The sequence below is a fragment of the Botrytis byssoidea genome (genome assembly GCF_014898295.1).
Source record: "Botrytis byssoidea strain MUCL 94 chromosome Unknown BBYS_007, whole genome shotgun sequence".
Taxonomy (NCBI): domain Eukaryota; kingdom Fungi; phylum Ascomycota; class Leotiomycetes; order Helotiales; family Sclerotiniaceae; genus Botrytis; species Botrytis byssoidea.
This window is the reverse complement of record NW_024065848.1, coordinates 512,957-528,492: the sequence shown is the minus strand read 5'-3', so window position 1 is coordinate 528,492 and position 15,536 is coordinate 512,957. Positions and strand designations below refer to the sequence as shown.

The 15,536-nt window shown below is 42.5% G+C and overlaps 4 protein-coding genes across 4 annotated transcripts; 3 read left to right on the top strand and 1 right to left on the bottom strand.

Annotated features, from left to right (window-relative positions):
* Positions 1-1,318: 1,318 nt before the first annotated feature.
* EAE97_004194 (uncharacterized protein) lies at positions 1,319-5,712 on the top strand (the record flags this gene model as incomplete). Its single annotated transcript, XM_038874706.1, has 3 exons — positions 1,319-1,377; positions 1,444-4,576; positions 4,624-5,712. 3 exons carry the CDS (start codon positions 1,319-1,321, stop codon positions 5,710-5,712), a joined length of 4,281 nt encoding a protein of 1,426 aa, XP_038734150.1.
* Positions 5,713-7,052: 1,340 nt separating this feature from the next.
* EAE97_004193 (uncharacterized protein) lies at positions 7,053-9,129 on the bottom strand. Its single transcript, XM_038874705.1, has 3 exons — positions 8,716-9,129; positions 8,418-8,633; positions 7,053-8,283 (listed from the first exon to the last, which is right to left on the bottom strand). The coding sequence occupies exons 1-3, from the start codon at positions 8,784-8,786 to the stop codon at positions 7,683-7,685; spliced, it is 888 nt and encodes a 295-aa protein (XP_038734149.1). The 5' UTR covers positions 8,787-9,129; the 3' UTR covers positions 7,053-7,682.
* A 1,164-nt stretch (positions 9,130-10,293) lies between these two features.
* Positions 10,294-11,427, top strand: EAE97_004192 (uncharacterized protein; the record flags this gene model as incomplete). The annotated part of the gene is made up of 4 exons (XM_038874704.1): positions 10,294-10,340; positions 10,506-10,526; positions 10,606-10,616; positions 10,814-11,427. 4 exons carry the CDS (start codon positions 10,294-10,296, stop codon positions 11,425-11,427), a joined length of 693 nt encoding a protein of 230 aa, XP_038734148.1.
* Positions 11,428-13,586: 2,159 nt separating this feature from the next.
* Positions 13,587-14,858, top strand: EAE97_004191 (uncharacterized protein; the record flags this gene model as incomplete). Its single annotated transcript, XM_038874703.1, has 1 exon — positions 13,587-14,858. One exon carries the CDS (start codon positions 13,587-13,589, stop codon positions 14,856-14,858), a length of 1,272 nt encoding a protein of 423 aa, XP_038734147.1.
* Between the last annotated feature and the right edge of the window lie 678 nt (positions 14,859-15,536).

Here is a 15,536-nt window from a genome sequence, read left to right as displayed (position 1 = left end):
TGAGGGGGTGAGGGAGGCGTTGTGGTTTGAGGTGCAGGTGGCAGACTCAAGAACTCAAGACTCAAGACTCAAGACTCCAGAGTGAATAAGATAACAAGCCACCTTGACCGCCGAGATGATCAAAATTCATCACAGTACGGTCTCTATTAAACTGTACTACATTTTATTAGTTTGGTTCATTGAATGGATTTGGTAAATTTCTTTAAATTTTGATAGGCTCAACATATTTAAGTCTACTCCATCTTGTTCAGGTGTACCGTTGTCTCATTGGTTCATTGATGGGATTTTGATGATTTTGATGATTTTGATGATTTTTACGATTTTATTGTTGCATCTATTCCAATTTTGATAGGTTGGTTCAAAAAGCATCTCGTTACATCTTGCAAAAAGAAAAGAGACTTCCCTTGATGCGTCCATACTGTACATACCATACCATACTATACTACTCTACTCTACTCGTACATACTACTCGCACGTACTACTCTACTCGTACATAAACATAACGGTACCAAAAGAAAAGGGACCCCAGTCCTCTAGTCTTCCAGTCGCCCAGTCCTCCACTCCAGCCCATTCATTCAATTCAGTCTCCCAGCCGAGTCTCCAAGAGTCCAAGTACAGTCCGTCAGTCACTCACTCACTCACTCACTCACTCACAGTCACTCACTCACTCCATCCAGAATCTAGATCCACTTTTTGTTTCTATAGGCAACGGAAAAGACCTTGATCATAAACCCCCCAACCCTTACCACCCTGACTTCCCTGAGCCACCTCGAATCTCGAAAAGGTACGGGAAACATCAAGCTTTTATCCCATTCGCAGTACCAGTAACCAGTAACGGGAACGGACAGGTACAGGCTTGCAATCCATCCCCAAAATATTGTTCAACTACTCTTAGTCTATCTGCAGCCTCAGAGAGACTGACTCTCCATACAATAAAAAAAATACATCTGCCACCGCTACCTTCATTTCACCACTAAACACAATCCACGAGCCATTCCTCGAGATATATTCCAAACTTCCAATACAAAAAGAGGAGACCATCAATTGACGCGCTTTATTTCTGTGGAGAAGAAGGGAAAAAAAAAGATATTGACTCTCGAGAGACACTGATACCGATAGCTTTCCTCTGCATTTTACTGGGTCACCATTTACAACGACTTCCCTGTTTACTAGTTATACCCTACGACGGCCATTTGAAATGAGATAGTCTATCGACAAACTCGGCCCTTAAACGGACTGAGCTCAAGGAAAAGCAAAATCCTTTACTCGAGATTAATTTCTGTCGCTGGCTTCCCCCAGTGACTTTAGTTCCTTATTCATGATTCGGGAACAGAGGGCTCCTTCAGGTCCACGACCTGACCTTTCACCCACCAGACAGTAAGATTCACAACCTTCAAGAAGGGAGCCATTCGAGGCGCTCATATTTACTAATATTTTTAACAGAAGGATTTCTGAGAATTATCCTCCCAGTGTAGGCACCGGAGGTTCGCGTCTGATAGCTGGGACAGAGCCTACACTGCATGCTCCACAACGAAACAATCACACCTTATTTACATTTGGGGGTCACAACGACGATAATTCGACTTCTTACGACTTTTTGCCTTCTCCCAGTTTTGACGACCTGCAAACTAGCATCTCCAATGAACTACAGCTTACAGCACAATATCCGGCAACAGGTGGGGGAGATTCAATGCCGAGAGAGAAGCCCTCAATGGGGGAAATTAAAGCATCTATGAACAATGGGCGAGGGATAGGTTCTGCGCGTGGAGTGTCTGGACCACGACCCGCGAGAACCTCCTCTTTTCAACGTAGGCAGAGTGTGAGCAATCGTCAAGGTAGCATATCTTCAACCACTTCTTCAACTGCATCGGGGAATATGGATCCACCATCTGCTCCCCTAGCTGTTCGAACTCGACGAAATCAATATCCTCCGATATCTGGAAGTGCTGCCTCCAATGCGCCTGCTGCTAGAATACCGCGCAGATCTGTAGGAGGTGCTGAGTCAGATAGCTCAAGCAAGGCAGGGACCACACCAAGACGACGTCCGAGTCTTGCTCCAAGTACATCATTGCAATCTTTGTCGGATGCTGCCAATGCATCTGCAAGATTGAATAGTACAGGAGTTCCGAGTTATATGGATGGAGCAAGAGGTACCACTGCCTCGAGAGCAGCTAAAACTAAATCATTGCAACCTCCGAGTAAAGGGCAACCCCAAGTTTCTATTCAGCCTGGCACACCAGATCACAGTAGATCATCATCCCTTGCTGCAAAGTCACCAGGAAGGCCCAGTGGAACAGGAATACCTGCAACCACACCATCATCAACCTCGAAGCGGATGTCAGTCTTGCCAGGTACTTCCCATGCAAGTGGACTTGGGGCTAGAACCATCAGCCCTACGGATACTCGAAGAGCCAAACGATTATCGACTCATCAAGGAAATCCTACTGCTTCGCCAGGTACACCGCCAACTCCACAGCCTGACTCGTATCCGGCGTTTACTCCTCGAGGGTCTTCAAGGTCCCCTTCAATGTTACCTCGAAAGGTGCCCACACCTTCATCATCTCGAACTACTCCGGATAGTAACCGTAAGTACAATTCTGCTATTTCAGCTGCGTCGAGTTCAAGCTGTAACACATCTCGAATTACTACAGGTTCCTTACAGCCTCGAGTCTCGTCACTTGCCCCCACAACATCAAGGTTACCAACACCTAAGTCACGAAATGTTCATAGCTCGGCTGGTAATAATGAGGAGGAAGATGTTCCGCCAGTTCCTGCGATACCCAAAGCGTATGAATCCCCCAAAGATTCTCCCATCGAAACTCCGTTTTTTGCCAAGAGGAAATCAAGCATGCCGTTTGATGCCAGTAGTATTAACAGTACTTCAACAAATAGCATTTCTGGTAGGAACTCTGCACGTGAACCAACCAAGATTGAACGAGAGCCAAAGAGGTCGAGGCATGCGCCACCTAGCTCGAATTCAGACCTTGAACAGCAAAAGCAAAATACCACGACTCCCAAGAAAAAGAACCTTCAACCACTTCGTCTGCCACCCTTGAATTTGTTACCATTAAGCGCTCCTACGGCTGCAAAAGCTGCGGCCATATCCAATCCTGAGCCTTTACCCAATGGTGCCATTACACCCCCGCCTAAGCGGACAAATACAAAGACCCCAAGTTCGCCCATGACAGCTTCCAAGACCTCGTTCTTTTCCCGTCGCAACGAAGATAAATCGGAGCATCATATGCCTAAAATGCGAAGCAATAGTTCTATCCATCATAGACCTACAGAATCTTCGCAAGTATTTGGAAATAACAGTGGGACAAAGCCAATACCTATAGCCAATAACCGACCACCGCCGCCTAGGGAAACCTCTCCATATCTATCCTCATCTCTTCCCAAGAACAACGCTGGCCAGCATCTCATGCCTCGGTCCAAAACTAGTGGTGATTTCACTACAATGGACACTTCGACGACTGAAAACAAGCCGGCAAGATTGACTGGGCCACGTGCCTTGAAGGTGAATAGATTAGCCAAAACAGATACTCCTGCGGAAGTCTCAAGTCCGGAAGAACCCCCAACGCCGTCTTCAACAACTTCGTTGCGAAGGAAGTTGAGTCTTGGTTGGAAGCGATCTGGATCGAAGAACACCGCCAGCAATGCTCAAGCAACAGGCGGAAGAGAAGCCAATCAACCACCTCCTCCGCCAAAACATGATAATATGCCACCACCTAGATTGCCTGCTTCTTCCACCATGAACAATATGAGTAGCAATAACAAGGAAATTCCTAGTCCTAGTCCTTCGGTCAAGTCAACCACTACTACTACTACTTATCTCAATTCCAGTCGAAGGAAAAGCTCGGTTTCGAGCCTTAATATGATCACAGGTCACGACAGAACAAAGAGTGATAGCTGGGGTTTGAATCGAAACAGTCCGAAGAAAGAGACATCAACTGACTCTATGGCCTCGGAGAGAAATATTCCAACCGCGACTTCTCGAACTACATCTTCTGTTATGCATAGAATGCTCAATCCAAAGGCTTCTAGTACTAGTATTAGACATCAAGATCACTGGACAGCGGAATTAGACAAGGATGATCTTCTGGCGGAAGAGGAGATGAAGAAGCTCGGCAATAAACGAAAGGAAACAGAGACGGCAGCTCGTCAATTAGATGCTCTAAGAAAACGTGCTACTCCTAAGGATCGAGCGAACCCTCAACAGGCTCTCAAACTTGTCTCGCATCTCAACATTTACGAGAAAGGGGAAATTGTCGATTACAAGGACATTTACTTCTGTGGGACATCTAGTGCAGCCAAACATGTTGGTCAGCTTCAATCTGATGCCGCCAATTTCGGGTACGATGATGAAAGAGGGGATTATCAAATTGCCACTGGAGATCATCTTTCATACCGTTATGAGATCATTGATGTTCTTGGTAAGGGAAGTTTTGGTCAAGTCGTAAGATGTATTGATCACAAGACTGGAGGATTAGTAGCTATTAAGATCATCCGGAACAAGAAGAGATTCCATCAGCAGGCTTTGGTAGAGGTTAATATCCTCCAAAAGTTGCGCGAATGGGTATGTAATTCCAATCACTTCACTCAGTAGCCAGCTAACAATTATAGGATCCTAAAAATAAGCATAGCATGGTCAACTTTGTTCAAAGCTTCTACTTCCGTGGTCATCTTTGTATCTCTACTGAACTTTTAGATATGAATCTCTATGAGCTCATCAAAGCTCACTCTTTCAGAGGTTTCTCACTTAAGATCGTTCGACGATTTACAAAGCAAATGCTTAGCAGTCTGTTGCTTTTGAAATCAAAGAAGGTCATTCATTGTGATTTGAAACCCGAAAATATTCTGCTTGCGCACCCTCTTCATTCAGAGATCAAGGTTATTGACTTTGGGTCAAGTTGCTTCGAGAACGAGAAGGTGTACACGTACATTCAATCCCGATTTTATCGATCCCCTGAAGTTATCCTTGGTATGACATATGGTATGCCGATAGATATGTGGAGTCTTGGGTGTATCTTGGCGGAGCTTTTTACTGGAGTGCCCATCTTTCCTGGTGAAAACGAACAGGAACAACTCGCCTGCATCATGGAAGTGTTTGGTCCACCGGAAAAGCATTTGATTGAGAAAAGTACTCGCAAAAAGCTTTTCTTTGATTCTCTCGGGAAACCACGTCTCACGGTATCTTCAAAAGGACGCAGACGTCGGCCATCCTCAAGATCTCTTCAGCAAACCATCAAGTGCGACGATGAAGTTTTCCTTGATTTCTTGGCACGTTGTCTCAGGTGGGACCCTGAAAAGCGTTTGAAGCCTGATGAAGCTGTTAGGCATGAATTTATCACTGGTCAAAAGGCTACTGCTCCACCTCGTATCAATACTCGAATCGACTCGCCAATAAAGCGACACAATACCACCGCTGCACCTGCTTCCAATAGACCCCTTCCAGAACCACCTGCTTACAAGAGTGGTTCATCTGTTCGGCCACCCGCGGCTGGGACAAGTCCAAGTAAAGCTCTTCCGCCTCGAAGACAATCCAATGCCACAACATTGACCGGACCTCCTGGGCCGAAACGTACAAGTACTGGAACCGTGGCAATTTCTGGTGGTAGCAGCTTGCCCCGAGTCACACGAAGTGTCAGCTCGAAACAGGATTTAGCATCAGCGGGGGCATCGGCAGCTATGAATAGTCGGCGAGCATTATAAAATATGTAATGTATGAAACGAAAAGTGTTGAGAATGAAAAAATCATTCATACCACTCATTGGGTACATAAGGAGCGGATTATACGAATAGACGAGTTTTTATTACTTCATTGCCATTTTCTTTCTTTCGTTTGAAGTTGTCCTTTATTGCATAGCAGCGAGGTCGGCCGGAGCATTTTTCTTTTCTTATTTTTTTCTTGTCACATGTCTTTCCATGATGCATACCCACTGCGCAACAACTATACATACCTCATTCGTTCAAAAGCATAATGCGAATCGTATAACTTTAGCTGAAGTCTTTCATTTGATATACTGAAAGTTAATCAGGCGTTCTTGTGGCAGCAGGGCTGTAAGCTGGAACAATCTGGAGTATCCTTTTTGTGGGCGGACCGCGCATTCATTGATACGCATATAAACACTACTATAATTTAATTTGACGTCTTTCATTCACGAGATTATTTACTGGGAGTTTGGGAGTTTTTTAATTAAGAAAAGATGGGGCTGAAGGGAGAAGGGGGAGGAGGAGGGGAAAAAGATTTGTAGGGAGGAGGAAGCTTGTTTGCATGAAGGAGCTTGTTTGTATGGAGATTCTGGTTCGTGGTGAATGCGATGCATTGTAAAAGGATGGAAGCGGGTACGGATTGGAATTGAATTGAATGATAGGGAAATGATGAATAGCATTGAGATGAATAAGATGAATAAATTATGTATATTAATGTTTTGTACTCTTTTCCTTCTCTGATGGTGATAATGATCTTGATTTTAATCTTGATGGTTTGTTGATGTTGATGTTGATGCGGTTGTTGAGTGGGTGTGTGTGGCTGGAAAGTTTGAAGCTTGAAGCTTGATAGATGAAGTGAAGGGGTTGATCGATTCGATAGGTAGATAGATGGATGGATGGATAGATAGATAGATAGATAGGGAAGTGGTGGTCTACTAGGTAGATTGTAGGCTATTATTGCATTCATGCTCTTGTCACTGATTACTTGTGGAGGATTAAAATTTAAATTGTAGGGTAGCTGGTTTGTTGGATGGATGAGTGAATTGGTGAATAGATTGCTGAATAACTGAAGGAATAGGCGGATTAAAGGAACTCTTGGCCCTTCGGATATCGTTTTGTGCTGTGTTATGTTATATGGTGTTACATTATATTATATGGTTCCTACTACGGATTGTTGTGTCATCATCATATATATCGTCGTGTGTTTTGTTTTGTGTTGTGTGTGTTGTGCGGTTTAGCTTTGGATATTTGGATATCTGTGTGTATTGGTATTGGAAGTACCTACCTACCATTCATTCGTCATATGCAAAGTGTAAAGATAGCTTCCACGCTCTTGTTGTGTTTTAGCAGTAAGATTACAATATAATGAGTAAGACAGGTTCTCTCCTAATACTATATCCATACAAGCCAAAAGCAGATAATCAAAAGAATAGAAAGGTGACTTTTTAACCCTCTCTCTGCACAAATAGATTTCATCCACTTTTCATTGTAATGTCATATCATTGAGTTGTTAAACTATACCGCCTCCTCAATCTCCAATAACATTTCATCTCCCTTCCTTCAACGGCATTCATTCAAATATCATATCCATTCGTACTCCTACTTTACTCCCACCAGTTCTCATTCTCATTCCCCTTAAATTAAGAGAATACCCACTCAAATCGTTAAACCTTCTTATTCTCGTATAACCTGCTACCAAAAATTGAACATCCATTATCAATCCATCATCCATAGAAATTATCATTAAGGAGAGTCGTCGACTCGTAAAGTCATAATATATCATGCGTATCCGTCGTGGGTGTGTATGTATGTCGTCCAAAACCATCTTCCAAAACTGTGTAAGAAAATCGCCAAAAAGTCCTCCATCATCTTCATAAATACCATCATCAGGAGTAAGGAATGTATCATATCTTCATCCCTTGTCTCCTCCGCATCCACATTTCATTCCTTTTTCTCAAACATAAGAGCACTTAAAGAAACCAAGCAAGCACAGCACCCGCTGCTGCGAGACCACCTGCACTGAGGATATTAGCAGCACCTGTATATTCAGGTGCACCAGTTCCGGTAGCAGTTTTAGTTGGTCCAACGGGTGTAGCAGTTGCGCTTCCGCCAGCACCCGATCCACCAGTTGTACCATTGTGAACTCCAGAGCTACCAGCCCCAGATCCACCGCCAGATCCACCACCCGAGCCTCCTCCCGAGCCACCAGTTCCGACAGCGGTACTGACAGCGGTACCGGATGAAAAGATGACAGTGGTAAGACCCGATGACGGGTCGATAACAGGAGTTGTAGAGACAGTAGGCGCTGTGATTAAAGGAGGAATCACGATAGAAGTTGAGACAGTGGGAGATGTGATAGATGGGAGAACTACTGGGGTAGATGTAGGACAGAAGGTTGTGGTGTAGGTTATGAGTTCGGTTTTTGAACCCTCGATGATCGTTGATGTACCGGTCGATGTTGTAGTTGTTGAAGCGTTGAGAGATGGGGTAGCGGAAGGATTTGGAATGGGTGTGCAGTTGGGAAGGGTGAATGTGCCGTTGAAGTTACCGGAGGCACCTTGGACGATACAGCTAGGAGTTGTTAGTCGTGTGATATCCAAGACCAATAGTCAAAGATAAATTGAAATAAGAAATTCAAGGATGGTCGATGAGAGTTGAAGTGGAAGCTATAATATGAGATAATGGAATGAGATGTAATAACATACTTCTTAGAGCAAGCAGCATCACCACTCTTCTCACTAGTCTCCCAACATGGTGAGTAGTTCACACCATAAGGGAAGTATCCGGCAAGGTTGTCATCACAGTTCCCTGGTTGACCAATGCCATTTGTACATCGAATGATGATAGGACCACCGAGAGATGAACTTGCGCAGTAAGCACCATTGGCAATTGGGCACGAGAAGGTTCCAGTAGTCGAGTTACTATAGTGATGTTAACTCAGTCGAATCTAATGAAGGAAGAGAAGATCTAAAGTATTGATCTAGGGCTGGAGGAGTAACTGACTAGGTAACTTGAGCACTGCTTATACCAGCGAGAGCAGCAATTGCTGCACTAATGGTAACGAACGACTTCATTGTTTTTGATCTTTGATTCAGTATGTTATGGATTGATTATCGTTGTAACCAAAACTTTCATCCACTAGATAGCGGTGTTGAGTTCCAAGAGTACTAGGTATTGTAGTAAGTGTTGAGTGTGGGACCAAACGATTGTGTAGATGATTGATGTTTTTGTTTACTTTGAAAATTAACGACAGACAGACAGTAAGGTTTGATGCGACTATGCGCTTTGTTATGTTAATATGTCTATTGGAAAGTGATATGTACGTTGATGTAAGAGGAGGCAAGAATTCATTGGGGAAAGAGGGGGATTTCATTTTATATGTACATTGCGTGGGAGGCAAGAAGTAACTGCTGATCAACTTGACTGGCAGGTATATATTGCTCAATATGGAAATACGGTAGCTTTCCTCCCACTTCACATCTATTTAGGCGGGACCAAGAGACGAGGCGCTCCTGCATTTTTCTATCGTGTTCTTTGATCCCTTGTATGAAAGATGCGGGATTTCATGGGTCTTTCTGAGCAGAGCAAAACGACAGGAAAGTAAGAAATATCTTGTTAAGTAAGCAAAGAAAAGAAGAGATGGGCAAATCAGGTGTCATCAAAAATGATGATATCTCACGAGTCAACGATTCCAAAAACTAAGCCTCTCACCCAAAACTCGGTACTTCCGATTGTAGGGCTAGGCTCCTCGTGCCTTTGTACCTTTTTTGTCTCAGATATGAGGCTATTTGTAGCAAGACTCCTGTTTGCCCTCTCGTATCATGAATTCAATTTGTCTATATTGAATGAAAGAACAAGGAAGATGAGAAAAGACACCGAGTTGTGCCGAAGATTCATCAATAGTGGCATGGTATAGTATAATGCCTCGTACTTGTCATCATTCCATTTATTGGATGCTGAATCGATCCATACCGGATGAGTTGGTTGTACGGGTCGATTCAAGCGATGAGTAGATGGAAATATACCTTGGCATTCTGATAACCCATTTGTTGGCAGGGTTGTACTGCATTTGAAGACCACAGTATCTGGCATTCTGAGAATCCTGTAGTGATGGTATTCAGAAAAAGATTGTCGGTCGCTTGAGCGAAACGAAAGGAAAGAAAACCAACAGGTGGTACAGTGTTTGCATGATGAAAGATAGTGGTGTGGCTGGAATGAAATATGTTTGGCTAGCCATGGGACTTTGATCCGCTTATTCATCGCGGGGTAGTTCTTGAAGTAGACTGAGAAATGGCGTGAGTTAACAGTCGACAACAACATCAACATCATATCTACATTTGCCCCCTTCATTTCAAGGAATTATATACATATCATATAATCTACAACTCAAGAACTTTCTCAACATTTTATCTTTACAAAGTATAACAGCTACTCCATTTCGAATCTTCGCATCTCGAATTAATATATCCCACCTTTCTATTCTCACATAGAAAACAACCCCGGGTCCAACGACAAACATACCTTGGTAGCATCGCCCCGAAAAGATCCCCAGACCTCGTATTCAAGACTCTCGCCAACACCATGTACGATTCTACCATCACATTTACCTTTGATACTATTTGTCCATGGTAAGTCGTCTCCGTAAAATCCTCTACATTCCTTCTTTTTCTATCTTTTTTCTTGATTCATTGCGATTTTCACCATCAGCACATTGCATATGCGGGTGATTATCCAAGCACATTTTGATGGAATACGAGATCAAGAGTATGACTGATCGTGTTGGTCGCAACTAGGACTTATCTTGCCAAGAAGAGGTAAGGATATTCAATATTTCATGGGACTATTATTGGAAGTCTGAGAATACGGATTACTAACTGCAGCAACGTTACTTAGATTGGATGAAGGTAAGAATTGGGCTTTTCTTCCATGTTAGAAGTCGGTTGAGAACTTGAGATGATATTACCCAAATATCCAAAATATCGGAAATGGATTGGGAAAGGATATCACTCACGTGATGATGATCAACGTCGTCTCCTCCTTTCCCCCGCCCCCACAATCACTCAGGTCCATACACATCTCCATCTACTAACAATCCCTTTAGCACTCCGTGTCGTCCGTTCAACAGATGCAGCTTCGAAAGTTAACTTCACCATCAAGTTTTCACCATATCAATTATATCCCGGAGCCAGCAAAGAAGGCGAAGATAAATATGCTTGGTATCGCAAATCCCGTTACGGAGATTCTGAGGACAAGATGGAAATGTATATCAAGTTAATGACTGCATATGGAAAATCCGCAGGTATAGATTACAAATTCGGTGGTACAGTTGCCAATACTCTCGATGCCCATCGAGTTGTTCAACACTTCCAACAAGAAGATGTGAAAGGTAGTGGTCCGGAGATAGCGGATAAGATCGTCATGGCGTTGTATCGAATGTATTTCCAAGAAGAAAAGCATCCTAGTAGTAAGGAGACATTACTTGCGGCCTGTAAGGAAGCGGGGGTGGATGAAGGAGAAGCAAAGAAGATCATTGAGGATGAATATGAGGGGTTGATGGATGTGAAGAATCTGATTAGAGAGGCGGAGGGGAATGGTGTGGACAGTGTACCGGTTGTCAGTGTTGAAGGTAAAAGGAGAGATATAACCTTGACTGGAGCACAGGAGGTTCATGACTATGTGAAGATGTTGGAGCAGATTGTTAAGGAGAGCGAGTAAATTGTTGATGAAGGGGTACTTTCGAGAAAAGTTGTGTGATTAATCATTCTTGGCTATGAAGCGATTTTTCAAGGACCCAGTTGGAGGCGGATGTATTGTGTGCCTCTAATTATCACTCTCGTTGTTTATCTCTGTGTTTTGTTATTCATGTGATCTCGAAAAGTGCCATCGTTGTGCGTTTTCATTTACTTCGTATTGCATCAATTTTTCCTACCCTACTATAGTTCTACCTGTACGCAGAATCAGAAAAAATTGTTTAAATTGTTTCCCTCTATCGTCCATCTTCTCTCACCCAGCGTACAGCAGTTTCCACATCCATAATCGCTAGTAAATCCAAACTGCAGTGTGCAAGTCCAATCAAAAGCTCTAAAAATCAAGGGAAAGTTAGTATACCAAGTTAGAAACGCTAAAACTATTCTCTTTCTCAAGGCAATCCTACTACGAGTTTACGGGAGTATATATTGGTCAATTTGAAATCCATTCTTCAAGATTTGTAAAGATTGGAATCGCCTCTAGGGCGATGTTGGGATTGATCGAATCATGCTTGAAGAGCCTCCTCAAATATGGAACAAACCCATATAGTGACTAAGAAAAAGCTTGTTTTCAGCGCTAATTTCTGGATTCACATCGATATCATGTTTGGGGAGTTGTCAGCAAGTAATAGCCCTATCAACATATCTGATACTTGGTTATGCTGCACCTTTACTATTTTCGAACATGACTGCAGTTTTCCATACACTTTGAGATGAACATGAAGATGCTAGTGTGTATATTAAAGCGAGTATCCAAAAGTGAGTATCTGGGATATCATCAGATGTCCAACAAAACAATACTCACTCGCTTTACTCAAACTCAAATTTCAGTGTTGATACTTGAGAAACCTCGCAAGTTTTACTTCAACCAGAGAGACAGAACCAGCAAATAGCTATATCTTTGTGAAGCTCTACCCGGGGGCAATCTGTACTTCTTTTCAACATGTCTGTTTACTTATAAAGGCAAGAAATGCAATCGAAAGGAAGTAATATCGTTTCCGAAACCGAGTATCAAGATGACATCAGACGTGCAACAAATGTAAAAGCATACCCCTATTTTCTCTAGCTTACACTCGATTCTGCCAGTAAAAATATGTGCAAATCATAAAATCTCACTTTGCCTGCATAGAAACCCCCAAATACACGAGTTATCTAGTCAGTTTTAGAGATTATAAACCTTTGCTTCTTCTGAAGATTTTCATAACTTTTGAACCCCTTTATCCTAGATCTAAAGGCACAAAATAGGATTTAAAGAGAGGCATCTGGCTTAACATTAGACGTGCAAAAAAACTCCGTGTTTGAATCAAGCTGTTTGTTGCATATATAGAATCGTGACATTTCTAGCTTTGATATAAACTCTTGGTGTTACTAAGGTTGTTTGCTATAGGTCTCAGTACTGAAATAAATCCGAAGTCAATAATCTCTCATTCCTATTTATTGCTTTCTCAACGTGTTGAAATTTAGCTCGTGACTTTGTGAAAGGGAAGGCGGAGTTGTCAAAATAGTCACTAAGTTTTGAATACGGCAAGAACGACTTCTTCAGGTCAAATACATTTTCGCTGCACTTTCCTTTTAAAAAAACTCCACCTTGCAGAAAAGACTGAAGCAAGTGTGATCTTATTTTCATCCGTTTCTTCTGCCCATATTTACAGAATTGTGAGTCGATAATCGACTTTTATATTTTCATCAGCTTTGTTAGTAAGTTTATTTTCTGGAAACTTGAGATTGAACGGTTTATAATTATAGGAGGCCTCTTGAACTACTTTTCATTCGATTCTGTAGCCTTTGGATCGAAGTTAACATATATTTCTTTGTACCGATTATCGTTATTGCAACACGATTCGAAGAGACGAAGAGGTTGTTTGGCGTGTTGAGAGTGTTCTCTTATTGAATAAGACGTACAGCGAAACTCTTGTATCTTGAGTGAGCATATTCACTTTCTGCTACCTTCACTATAACTTTGACTTCTATTTCTACTTCAGTCTTGAAAAATTCTAGACTTTCTCTTCAACTCGAACTTCGTCGATTCGGGACAACCCTCAAAGCTATCACGCAAACTAGCCTTTTTGAATTTTACATAAACCTCGATTGATCTCAACCAAATCAACCAACCCGATATCCTCCAAGATGTCGTCAAACCCCTCTCCCAAATCCAATGGTACTTCGTTTCCAGATTCCAACATCCCTCGCCCTTCTGAGGATACCGACATGCAATCTGTTCCCGAAATTACCATATCCAATCCTGCAGGTGTTGAAACCCCAATGAATTCCCCAACTCCACTTTTCCCGCCTGGAATAGAATCATTTGTTCAGCGAGGAGCTATTGAGCGAGCTAAAAAATCATATTTGGCTGAACTCCGATCTGCTCGCGCAACAAATACTACGGTTAATTCTACTGATTTACCTGCTTCTCCTAATTCTCCCAGAAGACGACAGCTTCGAGACAACGAGGCTTTACTCTTTCTGGGCACTGGAAGGAGTATATCACCTGGTGGTACCATGAGTATTCGCAGGCCCACGTTAGGTGAGCAAACACGTGCGGTCGCAATCCCCGGAATGGATTTCCAATTACTTGATGATGACATGGATACTGAGCTCCCCACGATACCTGAGGTAGTACATGCCGTTGAAGGACACGATTCAAGCAGCAGAGTTCGAGCAATCAGAAGACCTCGCAGACATCGGCGTCCGGGAAACCATTCTCGCAGACAGGTGATCACTAGAAGAAACCGGACTTCTCAAAGAAACGCCATGGACGCAGTATCGGGTCGTCCAGTCTTGACTTCCATTCTTAATCGAGAATCTACAAACACATTAAGCTCAATCTGGCCTCCAAGTAATCAAGATGCAGATGCGGATGATGAGGCGGTGAATCTGGATTCACCTCTACCGGATCCAGCTATGAATCTAGATACCTTTACCGCGCGGAGAAATGTTCGCAGTCGTAGCGCATTATCTAATGTAATGTCTACAAGCGATATGGAATATGAACATCAAGAAATGCTCAGTACGAATACCGATCTGAGTTACAGTTCCGAAACACTTCTTGGGAATTTGCAAGCAGGAGACTATGAGGTTCCTACAGATCAAAGGGAAAAAAGTGCACTTGATACTTTCACAACACCTGTGAATACAGATTCGCCTTCGGTTGCATCAACATCGACACCTACATCTCTATCGAGTAGTACGACAGAACCACAATTCCGATCTCAGGCAATAGGGACTGGAAATACGACAGTGAGTTCTCGCAAATTATCTCAAGATGCATCGGTGAGATTGTGGAAAGCGATGTATCGAACTAACGACAAGAAGCAGCAGGATCTGGAGACGATGAGGGAAGAAGGCGTGGATGATATACCGATTGCGAAATTATCGATAGGAGGTTCGTTTCGGAGGTAGAAGTGACTGATCGGTAATGGATGATGGCGAATGGGGGTGGTGGGTTTTCGACGATACTTGGATTTTGTGGTAGAAGTTCAAATATCGCTACATCGCCTCATCGTCGACTTTGGATATCGAAACCGATACGAATAATTACCTACCTTGTCAAACTCGAAACGAACAATAGTCTTGGATGGTACGATGCGTTGAAACTTGAAACTTGAAACAGAGAATAATAGAGATGAAATAACAGCGATGAGATTATTATGGAAGTTAATTTTCTAGCCTTTATGAAGTATGAAAGCAAAAATGCTCAAGATAAGGTTACCTACTTAAGGGTCAATAGCGAGAGAAAGGATGCAGAGATTGATTGATTGATGAATAGATGTTAAATAGCATAATATCAATATACCTACTCATTCGCCGTATGTATTGTAGTTAACTGTGCATTTTGTGTTTTGTGGTTTGTAAAAAAGTGAGTTGAGTTATCTAATCTCCTTTATTATTTACCTATAGGTACCTAGGTATGTAGGTAGGTAGATAGATATCCTCTTCATTTTATATACCTAGATACAGATAACGTGGTTTATCACCGGGTTGTCAATATCACCAAGTCGTCATTTCAAAAATACACTAAAACTAAGCTTTTTTTAATATTCATATCTTAATAACTAATCATTATTTTTGAAAAAGAAA

Bases quoted from the DNA above. Each gene is read 5' to 3' on its own strand.
- EAE97_004193 (XM_038874705.1), bottom strand. From the start codon at position 8,786: ATGAAGTCGTTCGTTACCATTAGTGCAGCAATTGCTGCTCTCGCTGGT. The intron at 8,634-8,715 runs GTCAGTTACTCC...ACATCACTATAG, and splicing joins AGCAGTGCTCAAGTTACCTA to TAACTCGACTACTGGAACCT. The intron at 8,284-8,417 runs GTATGTTATTAC...AACAACTCCTAG, and splicing joins GATGCTGCTTGCTCTAAGAA to CTGTATCGTCCAAGGTGCCT.